General features: G+C 40.4%; 1 protein-coding gene across 3 annotated transcripts in view; it reads left to right on the top strand.

Moving 5' to 3' along the window:
- The window catches only part of tmtc2b (transmembrane O-mannosyltransferase targeting cadherins 2b), a 103438-nt gene that overhangs the window by 40734 nt on the left and 47565 nt on the right, over window positions 1-15139 (top strand). For all 3 annotated transcript variants that reach the window (XM_046864525.1, XM_046864527.1, XM_046864524.1), the window contains exon 2: window positions 11803-12379. In XM_046864525.1, the coding sequence (XP_046720481.1) occupies window positions 11803-12379 (577 nt within the window). The remainder of the gene's footprint in view (window positions 1-11802; window positions 12380-15139) is intronic.

The raw sequence follows: 15139 nt of genomic DNA, 5'->3' as shown, positions 1-15139 counted from the left end.
CTCCCAGGTCACCGGTGCAACATATGTAAATTCAATTAAGAACCAGTCACCTAATGGGAGGTGGATAATGTGTGCACTTGTAAGCGAAACGTTCTGCGATGGCAGCTCTGGTGTGATTCTATCTAATGAGATCACACTGTGCGGAACTGTGAAGGATCCCCCCCGTGATGCTTTATAATTAATGTGGACGTGGAAGCGTGCTTCGGGCTTCAGCTAGCTCATTATCACAATGGAAGAGTTGCACACTAACAACCTTAATTGAAGGAGAAATCATCTTTGCCAGGAACAACGTGCATGTGACGGTGGAACGTTTTTTGCATGCAGGATGTACAGGTGGAGGAGAAGTGAGAACGTGTGAAGACTGTGATGAATTTGGAATTGGGAGTGGGGAAAAAAACGCAGTATCGTACAGTGGAAGGAAAAAGGGTTGCAATTTCTCAGGAATGTTCAATCAGGCTTGGCCACTCGTGTTTTTCTTTCATCGTTCCAGCCTCCGCCCTTTCCCCTCACAATACTATGTAGTTATCAGGAGATGAGCATATGCCTTGGAGAGAAATGAAAGAACAAATTTCAGTTCTCGTCACCCAGTCGTTCAGGAGAAATCTCATTCCATCTCATTGATTTACTGGCTTTGCTCTTGAGATGATGGATTTCGTCGCGCTGCACAAAAAGGTTGGCTAATCAGAATCCTCTCTGGAGCATCAGTTCCATGATGAGCAATGGTCGATGTGTCAGGATTTATCAGAACTGCATATTTCAATGGTCTTAGCTCTGAATGCACAAGGCTATAAGCATGTTCTGATATACGTGTCTACATTATGGGTGGATAAATCATAAATTCTAAACCTAATAAACTAGACTTAAACTTCAGAATATTCTAATAGTAAAATTATAGTTAAGTTCAAAAGGGGTTGGAACAATAACTGGCTGATAAATTAAACATTTTCCAGGGAGAGAATAACAATACAGTAATCCCCCGCTTTACCACGGTTCGAATCTGGCGCCCCGGTTTATCGCGAAATTGCATTTGCCACATAACTAATTAGTTTGGCTGATTTTCCCGGTCTCTCGCAGATAGCACGAGACCAAAAAAATGAATAGGGAATTGTTTTTATTTAGTTTAATGTTGAAATAATGAAGTGTATTAATAAAAATATAATTATCAATTATAATATGTAGTAAAATGTTAATACCGTACCATTTCCATAAAATAGCATTTTTGGTGTGGCGTCCGTTTAGCGTGTTTTTTCCTTTATCGCACACGGTTTTGGAACGTAACCACCACGAAAAACGGATTTTACTGTACAGTCAAAGGTGCTGTTAGAGCGGTATAAGATTTAAATTCTGTTGATGTTGCCAGAGGACATTATTTTTTTATTTGCATGGAACGAGTATCTTAGAAATCCCAATGATTTTCTCATAAATGTAAAATGCTATGTAAATGCAAACTGTTTTGGTTTTCGTTTAATTTGTTTATCAGTAGGTCACATGACCATTGCATGGATGTAGTCGACATCCATGCTAGAAACTCAAATGTGTTGCTTTTTTTTTATATATTTTATGTCATTCATATACTGGCTTTGATTGTCTTCGTATTAAAGAAAATGTGAGAAATCAACAGAATATTTTTGTTTTTTTAATATGTAACAGACTATGTCATTTTTCCTGTCAGGTGCCTAGACAATCCATAATCTTAGTCTAAAAACACTATCTATCTATGATAGATAGGGGTGCAACTCATGGTAATTATGCTAATAAATATATTAACCCCACATACCTGTGTACATATAATGTAGTCCAAATAGTTGGTACTTATAGTCAAGTCAAATCAACTTTATTTCTATAGCGCTTTTCACAACAGACATTGTCTCAAAGCAGCTTTACAGAAATTAACAGTTAAGGTGAATGGTGTGCATTTATCCCTGATGAGCAGCCATGGCAACATGGCGATATGGCGACTCTCTTCACATGTATGCCTGTGAATAAACAGCAACATCTTTAGTTATATATATTTTAGGGTTGTCTCACATTAGTTGTGTTTAGCATCTTCATTTTTTATCTTTCTGACAATTACATCATGCTTTGCATCTTGGGGAAATGTCTGTTTGGAGGTATTGAGTTACAGAATTGAGTTGTGTCGAACCACCAAGAAATATTTAAGCACTATTAATGCATTATAAAAACATGTATGCAAAATGAAAAAATCAATTTGTGAAAGTCAATAAATAGTTTTTCGTTCCTTTTTTTGGTTATTGGAAGAAAAATCACTTGAATGCAGCATCAGCAGTTTGATCCTGTTTATGTTCCAGGCAAAAGACTGATAGCGCAGACACCTAATCGTAGAGATGTGCTCACCCTCGCATATTTCACAATTGTGCATATGCACATTGCTCTAGCCCTGTGTCATTATCATTAATATTTCAGCAAAGGTGCTTTACTGTGGTCTATTGATCAATTGGTATTTACTCGGCTAAATGCCGCACTTCTTGCTGCAGTGAGTCTTGGCTAAGATATGACATACTATAGTCTGGCTCAGCCTGTTTATGCCTCATAAATAATTCCTGTGTCTTGTGCAAACAGCCACTCCAACCCGCAAGTGCAGAACATCCGCCACGTGGCTTCAGAGCTGGAGTCGGTATGCTTCAGTGGCGAGAGCAAAGCCAAATAAAGCAGTCTAAAAAAGACATTCATCAGATTCCAACTGGATTTTGTTTTCTATGTATTAGAACAACAGTTTGTGAACACTGAGAGCCCTGTTGTGAGCTGTGCTAACAGAAAAACCTGGCAGATTGTCGAAATGAGTCTTGAACGCCAAGACACCCAACAGTTAAAGCAATAACCGAGACTGTCACCCACACAGCAGCATGAAAACAGAAAAGTCATTTTCTCTGAAAATGTCTCTTCGGTGTTTGTGTAAAAATGCCAATCTCCCCAGTTGTTCTGGAGCCTCCAGTCTTGAGTTCTCCTCCCTGTGCCACATGTTCCTCTCAGCCAGACCTCTGCATTCTTCAGGCCCGTTCTTATTCATTCGCTGTCTGCCTCCTCGTTTCATCCCGAATGATAAAGCAGCCTGCTGGTGGCCAGGACGGGCCTCAAAAGCAAAACCGGACAGACTGAATACCCCTTTCTGTAATAGGAGCTCCATTGCAGGCAGTCCAGCTGATTTATTGTCCCCTGGCCGGAGGGGCATGCAACATGACAAAACACCCCCTGTTGTGCAGAGGCCAGTGCGTGGGATGTACTTTCGCTCGAGGTCAAACTGGGATAAAAAAGGTTTCTGTTCCAATCAAGAGGATTCGCAGCGCATGAAACATTTGGCTTTTTAGGCTAATTGATAGAATGGATGCATTCGCTTTGAGAAGCAGAGGATAAGCAGCAGTTGATGTGGCTCATTTGCAGAGTGCTTTAAAAGCTGGTAATAGGATTTCAGCAATGAAGGTTTTAATGCTTTCCGTTCTAGTGTGAAGGGCTTTTGAAGCATGCAATTGCACGATCTGTGTATTTAGGTTTAAAAATAGAGTACTTAACGACAATCAGTAGGAAACCCAACAGTTTGTATGCTTACACTTTTGTTCTTTTTTTTCCCCTTATGGTTTATTTATATTACAATCCATCAGCATTTTAATCCTATAGCATGTGATTTGGAAATCCTCTAAGAATCTACCTTATGAAATGAAAGAGCAAAGACGCCGTGACCGACTAGACTTCGTGTTTAGGATGTAAGACAGCGCTCTGCCTTGTGCCAGTGATTTATGAGCGTCGTAACAGGGTTGTATATCACTCAGCTCGTCTTTTCTTGCTCAGGAAGGCTGCTTTTAATGGCTCTCACACCTGCTACTGGCGATAGCTTACCTGCAGACGTAATAAACCCCTGGGGAATTCACATTCTATAAGACATTCTTTTCATTTGATGTAATTCTTCTGCATCAAATTATTAACATAGTGTGAACTTCTAGAATATAAACCCGACTCCTTTTTTGTATTCTAATGCATTAGTCATAAGTTGAGGTGTGTTCATGGCCGGCTTCTTGATGATGTGTATAGAGGTGGAAGAAACAAAACATTCAATCGCAGCACTGTGTGGGTTTTTTTGTGTATGTGTACTGAAATGTTAATAGTGTGACAAAGCAGTGTCTTTCAGCAACATCTTATTTTTATTATTATATATGTACTTAGTTTAACATTTCCAAAGGGAAGTAATCCAAACTTTCTAGTAGTCTACCAGTCTCACAGATTCTACTCTTACAACCTGAACGTGAAATCTGATCCCGCTACAGCGCCAAATGGGGGGGCAAAAAATGACCTAAGGAAAATATTTGAAATTTCAGATGCATATGGTGATGGTTTGAGAGCGCGCTCCTAAACTGCGACAAGGGAAACAGGGATTTGAATTAAGTGCCAGGTAATATCGGAGCGCAGTAGTGGCCGGAGTGAGTCTCTCTTTCTTTCTCCGCTGTGGCATGAAATAAAGTGGACCTTGGAAATTGCACACTTCATATATAACATGACAAGAAGCCTGAGGAATTGCACCGAACAGCTCTCAGAGTGCAGATCTTAGTGCTTCCTTTTGTCAGAGCGTCTAGCATCATGCATTATTTCATTACAATCTAAAATAAAGTGGGGTAATGACTTACAATCTTGGTACTTATCCCCAGAGGATGTGACACAGTCTAGTTAAAATGAGGTGCTGATCTCAGCTTCGCACTAAGTTAATAGGCAGATAATGTGCTGATCATTTTTCTTTTTCTTTTTTGTTGAGGTCGCTTAAGCAGGGATCTCTCCTGCATTTGTATCCTTATTAATAGAGGATACCTGGGTGTATGTATATATATATATATATATATATATATATATATATATATATATATATATATATATAAAGAAAAATCGAGCAGAAAGTATGGTGTGTTTGTGTGTGTATGTATGCTGAAGAAATTGTAAAGTGATAAAAAGTCTAAAGGGAAAAAATTATGACTTTTCTGGAGTAATACAGAGTTTGTGGAATAGAAATGAGTAAGCATGGAGAGTTTACAGTTCGTACAAGCCTTCACACTCGGCCTGCCCTCGTCCATGTTTCCACAAATCTTGCTAATGTTGCTTTTATTGTATTGAGATAAAAAAAAAACATCCACCCACACAATGTTAATTTCATGGTAGCCCAAGTTGGTTTGTGCCCAATACAAAGCTTCTGACCCTCTCTTTGTGTGTGTTTGGATTGGCCTGGGTGAAGTTCCTCTCGCTCTCCCGATTTCCACATCAACCCACAGGTTGACGTTATGACGACAAATTACCTGCCAAACCGATATACGTGAAGGTTTTTGGTAGCTGAACAAAATGCACCGGGAAGGCTGTTAATACATTTTGAATTTGTGTCTGGAGTCTAAATCATTAGGCCATGTTTCTCCCTTCTGAATCGATTTGTACTGTTGCCTTTTTTTGGGGGCGAAATTACCTGTCTTACTTTGTTTTTCATATCAGCAATGTGCTCGTGTATAAATTATTCATTTATGCAAATTGGCTCTTTTTTTTCGCTCTCTACCAAATTGAAGGAGCACAGGATGAAGAATGACATCTCTCCTGATCTGCATATGGAAATGTCCTTGTATTGAGCGAGGCTGTGGTTTTAGAGACGCACTATACTCGGTTTTTTGGAATCTCAGGTTTTCATGCTGAAGAAATAAAGTGCACAAATGGACCTATAAGAAAAAAATGGAGATGCTATTTTGGAGTCTAAGAACCACTCTTTGTTGAGCGTGTTTGCTTTCGAACACTGTGGAATGCACAAGGACAAGTCCCTTTGTATTGAAGCCCTTGTTGTTCAAGCCACAATACATGTATAAAGTCTTCTGAATAACCCATGAGCAGAAATGGTTAAATGGCAGATGCTCTGTATTTATTTTGTTTTGATTTTGTAGCAGCTGAGTGCATATATAATCATTCTGCAAATTTAAATAGTAAAAAACAGTAGCAATTCTTGCGGGAGTGAAGCAGCAGGTCTTGAGAGTTGTTCATGAGCACCGCTGGGGAGGAGAAAGTTTTCTATTATTTAGCCGCAGGCATTCTCATGGGAAGAAACCATAGACAAAGGGCTTGGGAAGCAAAGCTGAGTGGTCGCAGCAGAGGACCTCCCCACAGGCATTCGCAAAATATGAATGTGGCCCTTTCAGACATTGGAGCTGGGTGATGACCCATACTTGGCAAAAAAAAACAACCCACTGTTCTCTAGATGCCAATGCTGCTTTTTTTACCCCCCCAACATCTTCCTGTTTACTGGTGAGGGATCATGTTTTACATCATTTTTTTAGTTTGTCAGATACTAAAACAAAGTTCAATTCAAGTGTCATTAAAACGGCATCTACAGTACATTTGCGGATATGTTTTGATGACTTTTTATAGTTTCTTTTTTGTTTCCAGCAAGGCTTTGTTTTGTCTTGTAGCCAGGCAGCGTTTGTCTGGAAACATCAGACTGCTATTTACACCACTCTGGGTTTCACAGTCGGCCGCAGGGTTTACTGAATTTGTACTTTAGTCTGGGGAATGCAAGCTCAAAAGTACAGCGGCTCATTTGGACATCACTCCTCATTAGTACAGCTCCAAGACCGCTCTACGCATGGCAGAACAAACATGATAGGCAAACAGGTACTGACAGGAGTCATCTCAGAATTCCCAGCCAAGATGGTGCGGACTTTTTGGCGTTGGGTGTCACATGATACCCTCAGCCCCTCAAGAGACCAGAGGTGTGCGGTCTCGCATAGATTGTTCCCCTGACTGGAAAAGGCATCACTAGAGCTCCCTCTTTTTTTTTTTTCCTTCAACTATTACACACATGTGATACAGGAATTACTCAACTAATAATAGTAATAATATTGTGCCAGGGTAAAATTTCTAAGTTTCTTCAGTCTTTCCAGCTCTCTCTCACCTCCTCATCTGTACACTTTGCTCAAAGGATATGTTTCCAAAACTTTAGCTTTGATACTAATACCACGCCAACATGCTCGTCATTTAATAGGGAGCAAAATTCTGCGCCAAGTCATTACTCAGCACAATCTCCACATTACATTGCATTGTGGAACTTTGAGTGCAGTGCGATTTCGTTTCCCTCTGTCTACTACTGGATTTCTCATTCATTTTACTTTGAACATTGGTGTAAAATGGTGAATAGGGAAAAAAAAAAGGTCTTGCTCTTTGTTTTTTAGGTGCACTTGTTATCCCTTGTGTTACTTCTTTTATTAAATGGCAGAAGACACAGGACCCAACAGTTCCCCCACAACTAACACAGAGAGAATGACATGAAAATCAAGATCGCAACAACTAATGATGCCCGAGCGATCACTTTTTGAAATTGTTTAATGATACTTTAATTTAGTAATAGATTTGTAACTATTATCATTAACACTGAAAAAGGCTTTAAAAAAAACGTACCTTTATGCAATGTTTTGCAACTGCCTTTCAATGATGTTGGCACCTTTGGGGAATATAAGCAATGAAATCTGTGAAAAGTCTTTATTGTTTAACCTTTTGATATTTTATTCAATAGATTAAGTTTATCAATATGTTCATCAGATCAAGAAACCAATATTAATGGAGGACACTGTATTGAATTAGAACGGCTTCAGATCATCAGGACATCAGATCGGCTGCATCATAGTTTAGTTCGGAACCTTATTTTTTTTCTCACAGGAAGGCTTAAAAAATGTATAACACAGATTTTTATAAAAAAAATATTAAAAAAGGGGATCGTGTAGTGTTATTGCTACAATAGTACTACAACAATTCTCTTATCATATTGAACAGTCGTAGGTCTCATCAGTGCTTCACTTTGTTCTGTATGACTGACAGATTCTTTAAAAGCATTGCTCTTTGAGACCCCTGACCAAGCTAATAATTGCAGGAGCTTTAGTTATTTCTCCTCGATTCGGTAAGTGGCATGGATTTTCCAAGCCTGTGGTAGTGAAATAATAATGCATGCAGCTTAGGTCTCGTATACTGGCTTTCCACACAGCAGGATAGAGTTTATTTGGCAAATGGTTTACAGAGATTAAAATGGACCTGAATAAACAGAAAGAAGGAAGAAAATGGCTGCCAAAACAAAGGGTGGAATTCATTTCACACTGTATGGTGAATTTGAATGTGTTGGATGACGGATTTATCATTTTCGCTTACTTTCTGTAAAGCTTTCTGTATTGTTCGAATTGTTTTTGCAAACTGTGTCTTGCATTCCTTCTGCCCTTATCCTAAGCCTCTATAATTGTAGAGCTGTGTTTGGCAGCACGTTGAACAGTGTTCTGAAATCTCTCCGTCTCCATCTGTTTAGTGAGGTGGCAGGTGGACACGGTCACTACAGGCAGCAAAACAAGGCAGTATGCCAGCTAGAAACCTCTGATTAAAGAGGGAAAATACTGCAGCGAAGGAGGAAATGTTGAGCTTCATACAGTGCTGGTCGGCTTTATACCTTAATGAATTCCTGAGTCTGAATGATGTGAATGGTGATGAATAACTTTCTGTAACGAATATCTAAAACAACAGTTCGGACGAAATTCTGACCACTGTTGTATTATTTCTGTGGTATATAACATAAATTATCGCTTTATTATTATTTTTATAATCTATAGATTTTAGTTTGTAGATTCACACTATTATTTGTCATTTACAGCTCGATATTATTGCTTTTATTTTCCGTAGCTTAACGTTATTATTTTCTACATTTTACATTTTATTTGTATATCTGCTATCTGTGATTGTTTTTGTGTTAGATTCAAACGAGATGCCTGTTTACACTGTAGGAGATAATACACACACACACACACACACACACACACACACACACACACACACACACACATATATATGTGAAAATAAAAGTATGTATCAGAACATTATAAAAAACATAAGGAAATTAATGTGTGTGTGTGTGTGTGTGTGTGTGTATATATATATCATTATGCTGTACTATACCTATACATGGTCAGATTATGCTAACACACACCTTGTTGTCTTCATTATCAGTTTATCTCCCAGTACCTGTACCTGTCTCACGGTTCGTCTTTTTGACATGGGCATCCCGGGTCTGCGTGCATCTGTTGTTTTTCTGCTGCAGTCTTAATTGCCTGCGGTAATTACGAGTGCCGTGGGGAGTGATTGCAGCGTGGCGTAAAAAGCACGTTGTCGCGTGTGCCTTGTTCCATCCATTGCAGATTTTAATTACAGGCCTGTATGTTTCCACACACAACACAAGGAGACTAATGGCGCTTGCCAATACTCCCCCTGTGTACACACACTCACCTTCTGTAAGGGGCAGCGTTTGTATGTGTGACTCACAGTAAGACATCACATCGTAGGGCAACCGAGACTGCATCACAGATGACTGATAAATGGGTCATCGCGTGTGCGTGTATGTTGTCGGGGCCAGAGCAGACAGCATGGACCCCAGTGGGTGTGTGGGCCTCTGGGGCATCCACCCGGTGATCTCTTTCTGTTCTCTTTAGGTTTTTATTTTATGCCTTTGGCAAACAAATTTGGATGCTCCCCAGGTTGCTGTGTCCTCTGTGCATGAACAAACAAATCGTTCTTTATGTCAGTCTCCATCATTTATTTATTCTCTGTCCCTCTTCTTTTTGCCCTTCCCCTCTCTGACCACAAGTTTGATCGACCTGGCTTTTCTCTCGGTTTCTCCTCGCGCTTTGTTATGCCGAGATGGAACTCCCTCTTCAAATGCATTGTTCTGTTTTCTTTACGTTTTTGGGTGTGGTGTTTGTCCTCAATTGCCAAATCTACAGAAGGAGGCTGAATCATTTTTTGCCTTCGTCTCTGTAGTCTGGTCACTACCTCACGTACACTCTCTCCTGGGTCTTGCTTCTGAAGCGTTAAGCTATTTAGTAAACACCACACAGTTCCCAGACAGAATGTCATGAATTTTAAATAAAAGACACTCAATACGAATGCAGCTTTTCTGTTAATAGCCGCTGCGTTTTGAATTTAATTAGTTCTCTCATTCCTGCTCCTAGTGGACTCGTAATAATTATGAAATCGTTCAAGGTTTTTATTGGGTTTTTATCTCCGCACAGCGCAATATCGTTTGGCTGAAAAGAAGGTCTAATATAATCGATCTGGACTGGCTCAGTTCTTTCGCTATCCATCATCCTGATCCTAGGACACGCTCTGGATTTAAGTTTAGCTCAAGCTTGAAGGTGAGTGCGTGACAGCCGGACACAGGTGCAGAAAGATAAATGACCTTTAGAAAGCTGGAGAGCTCGGTCACCATTCAGTACACACACGTTCATCCTCTTATTACACACACACATGCAATCAGGCTGCACTTCACACTCTTTTGGCAGGAATGGGAGGTTCAGTCCGCTTCTTTTAGAGATCTTTCAAGGCTGGCTTGTCAGCTCAGAGGGTGATGAATGTCGACGGCTGTCCACTCGGGACCCTTCGTTCAGTCAGTGAGCAAGCAGTGAGATATGTGAGAAGCTCTGCCCTTTTTTCCTTAAAGCAATGTCTGTGTGCATAGAGTTCAATTCAGTTCAATTTTCCTAGCAACCAGAGAGCTCTGCTATTCCAACTGTCACACAACATGCGTGATATATCTGTTGGGAAAATCCAAACCAGTTGTTTTTTTAAATGTATTAATTATTCTCACCTTTATCAGCATTATTATTATGTATTTTTTACTGCAACTTTAAATCGTGTACCTATTTAGGAGAGTGATGAAAATGAAAAATATAAAATATATAAAACACTAAACATTATGACATTTTAACTTTTTGACAGGTGAAATAAATGACACTTCACCTAGTGGGTGGGATTTATTAGGCAGCAAGTAAACATTTTGTCCTCAAAGTTGATGTGTTAAAATCAGGAAAAATGGGCAAGCATAAAGATTTGAGCGAGTTTTGACCAAATCGTGATGGATAGACAACTGGGTTCAGGGCATCTCCAAAACTGCAGCTCTTGTGGGATGTTCCCGGTCTTTAATAAAAGCTTATGGAGCTCATGTATGATTGTGTGCACAGGGTATGTGGCAATAAAGATTTTCCCCAAAAAAATCAGTTGAAAATGCACAACATCCAGAATGAACTAATATAGGTTATGGTTTGTAGTTGAGAGGTCTGGCCCGTTTTGTAACTTGAACCATATAGTGTATGTTTATATGTGTGTATGTGTGTATACTGCACACTTAGACAGAGCTAATGTTTATTTGGTGACCGGGAGCATGCAGGCCAATTCTAAAGCTGTGTCTGTTTTACACTGGCATTTATATACATGTATTCTATTCATTTTTTATAAATGATCTATACACACGATTAACTCCATTAACCTTGTCCCTGAAAGTAGATTCAGACGTTTCCAGGAAGAAAAATGCTTAACCGTTTGCATTATTAGGCCTAGATGATAAAATGTATTAACATGATTAAATGTTAAACTCGCACATACTTATCTTTGCTTATGTCCTCACACACCTTCATGCTCCATCAACCCCCCCATCACAGTAGATAATAAATGGGTCATTTGCATTTAACATTGTGACGAGGTGTTGATTTAAAACAGTGTTTCATCCATGTGAGGTTGAAGGTGTGAGGCCAAACAAGACGATATAGAGCAAGAGAATGTATGGAATAGACCGCATATTCAGATGAATGTTCTTGTTAAAACCAAATAAACGAAAAAAAGTTATTCAAGGGAAAAAGACTTGTGTTTGCTTTACACAGCTTCCTCTCGGTTTAAATCTAATAAAAGTGCAGGGAGAAATTATATGAAGTGCTTGTAGATTTCATAAAACTTTTCTTTGTGTTTGTTTTACAGCCGTGCCATCAAAACCAACCAGGACCTGCTTCCTGAGACGCCATGGACCAGCGTGTTCTATGATGATTTCTGGGGTACTCTGCTCACACACAGCGGCAGCCACAAGTCCTACAGGCCGCTCTGTACGCTGTCCTTTCGCATCAACTATGCCCTGAGTGGCCTGGAGCCATGGGGCTACCATTTAGCCAACGTGGCACTGCACTGTGCCGTAACAGCGCTGTTTACGCGCCTGGCACGCCTGCTGCTGGGTACGGGCTGCTGGAGGCTGCTCGCAGGCCTGCTTTTTGCCTCACATCCTGTTCACACCGAGGCTGTGGCGGGCATTGTGGGCCGGGCCGACGTGGGTGCTGCTCTGTTTTTCCTTCTGGCACTGTTCTGCTACATGGGCCACTGTGACCAGCGGGCAGAGGGGGCACAGCGGCAGTGTTGGGCGTGGTTCGCGGGCAGCCTGGTCTGCTCAGCCTGCAGCGTGCTGTGGAAGGAGCAGGGCATCACCGTGCTGGCCGTGGCAGCGGTCTACGACGTTTTCGTCTTTCACCGGATGAAGCTGCAGCAGCTCCCCGGAATCTTCTACAAGGTAAACAAGTTTTGTGTTGTGTTTTTATTTGTGATTTTTGGCAAGTCAGCTCCTGAAGTTTTTTTGTTGTTTTTTTTTTTTCTGACACATGCAAGTGATTTCCTCCACTCCCTTCTTAGCTCAATGAGTGCTCAGTGACCCACCGGTGGAAAGCCAATATCGCTGTGCCGAGCCAGTGGGTGTAAACGTGTGTGTGTGTGTGTTGTGTGTTTGCTTTTCATTAGAAAATCGCTTTCTGTGTATATTCAGCTGGATGATCCGAAATGAACCGGAGTGGGCTTTTTATTCTTCGGTGCTACAAAAATATACGAGAGCAGAGGCAAACAAAAGGAACGTTTGTGCTTGGGTTGGTTAGAATGCAACGGGCCAATGAGTCTGTGTTTGCGATTTTTATATAGGAAGTATGTAATGGTTTATTGAAGCATTCACTCTTGTTCAGAACACCGTAAATGCCAGCTGTAAAAGGACGAATGATTCAACCTCTAGTATAATGAACCTGTGATAATTAGAACATTTCCACAATAATAAGACTAATAAATTTAAGAACGGCTTGATCATGTTTAAAACCGGTCTGATAGCAGCATCAGCGAAGGGCAAGCGATGGAGATGAATGGTCCTGTTACTTCATAAATAATGAAGTAAGCATGTGGAAAGTTTTTTTTTTTTTTTTTTTTTTAGCAATTAGTGTTGAGATCAATCATAAGCTGGAAGAGAGAGAAAGAGAGAGAGCTGTTTGTGTTTGCTACCGAAATCAATGGCAAAAAACGGATTTGACATAGTGCTGCAATTCTCTTTAGTGCAAACACCCTTTTCAAGCATCTGAGTGTTGAAGCAGCATTGCCTCAGCCATGGCTTGTCAGGAACATTTAACATCTACCCATGAGACCTGGTGACTTTGTCGACCCCTAGCAAGTCTGTGCAAATTAAACACGACATGTGCACCACTGCGACTTGCCCTCGCGGCTACTTCACGACGTGTTCATCCAGTTTCTGGTCCGCGTGCTTATGTGTAATCCGTATGTATATCCCTAATCATTTGATATAAATTCTCAGTGCTGTGATCTATTTGCCCTGGGCTGTAGTACTCATTTTCATTTTACGCAACAGCACGAGGCCTTTGATGCAGTCATCGTATTCATGGCTTCACAGCTGACAGTATCTCACATTGACTGGATTCAGATCAGAAGCTCGAACAGACCTGTCATTAAAGTATAAGCCTTAAGCCTGAGTTGTGCTCCAGTGCCAACAGGCTTTTGAACACGAGATGGGGCGCAGATGTCCGAAACTAAAGCATCTGTATTGTCCGCCCACATTAACAGGGACTTGATTTGAAAAACCATAGGCCTGACTGTTTACAACAACCTGTTTATAACAGTTTGGGTGTAGCAAACGTATCAATTGAAAAGGATTTCTTGTCGCAATTTCTTAGCATTTTAAGCACTGATCTCTTCAAATTAAGCAGTGCCTAAAAATGTACACTATAATTGAGCAGATTGTTAAGCGCCATGCTGTAATTGTGTTAACTTATTCTGCGTACTTAACTCATTACTCAATTATTTCATCCACTGAAAGTTATTGTATAGAAGGTATTCTTTATTACTCACTAACTCACTCACCCACTTTCTATGAAAGCTTTATCCTGCCAGGGTTGATGTAGGTCCTGTGCCCATCCCAAGAACACATTCAACTCACATTCACATGAGCAAATTAGTTTTTTATTATTGGTAGTAGTATTTTTATAGAATAGGAGGAATACAGAGAACCAGGAGGAAAACCTCACAGACAGGAAGGCGAATATCCAAAACATTTCACAGACAGTAACCTGAGCACCAGAATGAGCTCACAGCAACACCATGACACTCTTTATTGCAACAGACAACAATAAGCATACAGTAGCATACCTTTGCTTACTAACATGTCCCACTCTCTGGGGGCAGCCAAGATCCTTGTATTGTTCTGAAAGATTGTAAGCATTCAGCAGCTCATTTCGGACCCTTCTCCAAAGCAGTTCTGGTGAAGCATTGTATAAAGCTGGATTTACTATGTGTTTGTCTGGGCCGTGCACACTGGCTTCATCAAACACTCATACTTTGTGTACATACCCTGCATGTTTTTCCACTCAGCTATTCTCAGAGCTGTCACCCTGTGGTACGGTTCACGGGGCCAGCGCCAAGCCGGAGGCGAATAATTCCGCAGTTTCCCATTCGAAAAAACACGCCACATTGCGCTGACAAGTGAAAGCTGACTATAAAGGAGAAAGAGCTGCCAGAATTACTAACGAAACGTTTAAGCTCTGTGAAATGTCTCTGATCCCTGATCTGAAGGACAAATTTATTTCATCTTTGACACTGCAGTTCAGTGATAAATCCTGACAAACTGACCTGAAGAGCTGACAAACTGCTTCCTGCAGCACTAAACATGTTTAGATCAAAGTGAAAAACAAGGCAATGACGTGCTAAGGCGATGCTTGTCAGCAGATCATAATAAACACTTTAGTATGTCTTTCTGCGTCTTTTTTACAAAGTAACGTGTCTGCTAGCTAGACAAAAGCAGTCGACCAGCCCTTCAAGTGCTTCTGTGTAAAACATTTTATAAAGCTAAAAACAAAACGGATTTATTTAACGTATCATTAGGAAACACTTTTTATTTTTTATTTTTTTAGGTATAGATTGCAAATAGAACACTTACCAATCATTGGACAAGACACCTGTCATTCAAGATATACAGGAAGTACAACAGCATCTTCTTGCTTTCCAATGT

This window comes from Silurus meridionalis, chromosome 13, assembly GCF_014805685.1.
Source record: "Silurus meridionalis isolate SWU-2019-XX chromosome 13, ASM1480568v1, whole genome shotgun sequence".
NCBI classification, from domain to species: Eukaryota; Metazoa; Chordata; class Actinopteri; order Siluriformes; family Siluridae; genus Silurus; species Silurus meridionalis.
This window is presented reverse-complemented; position numbering and strand designations above follow the sequence as displayed.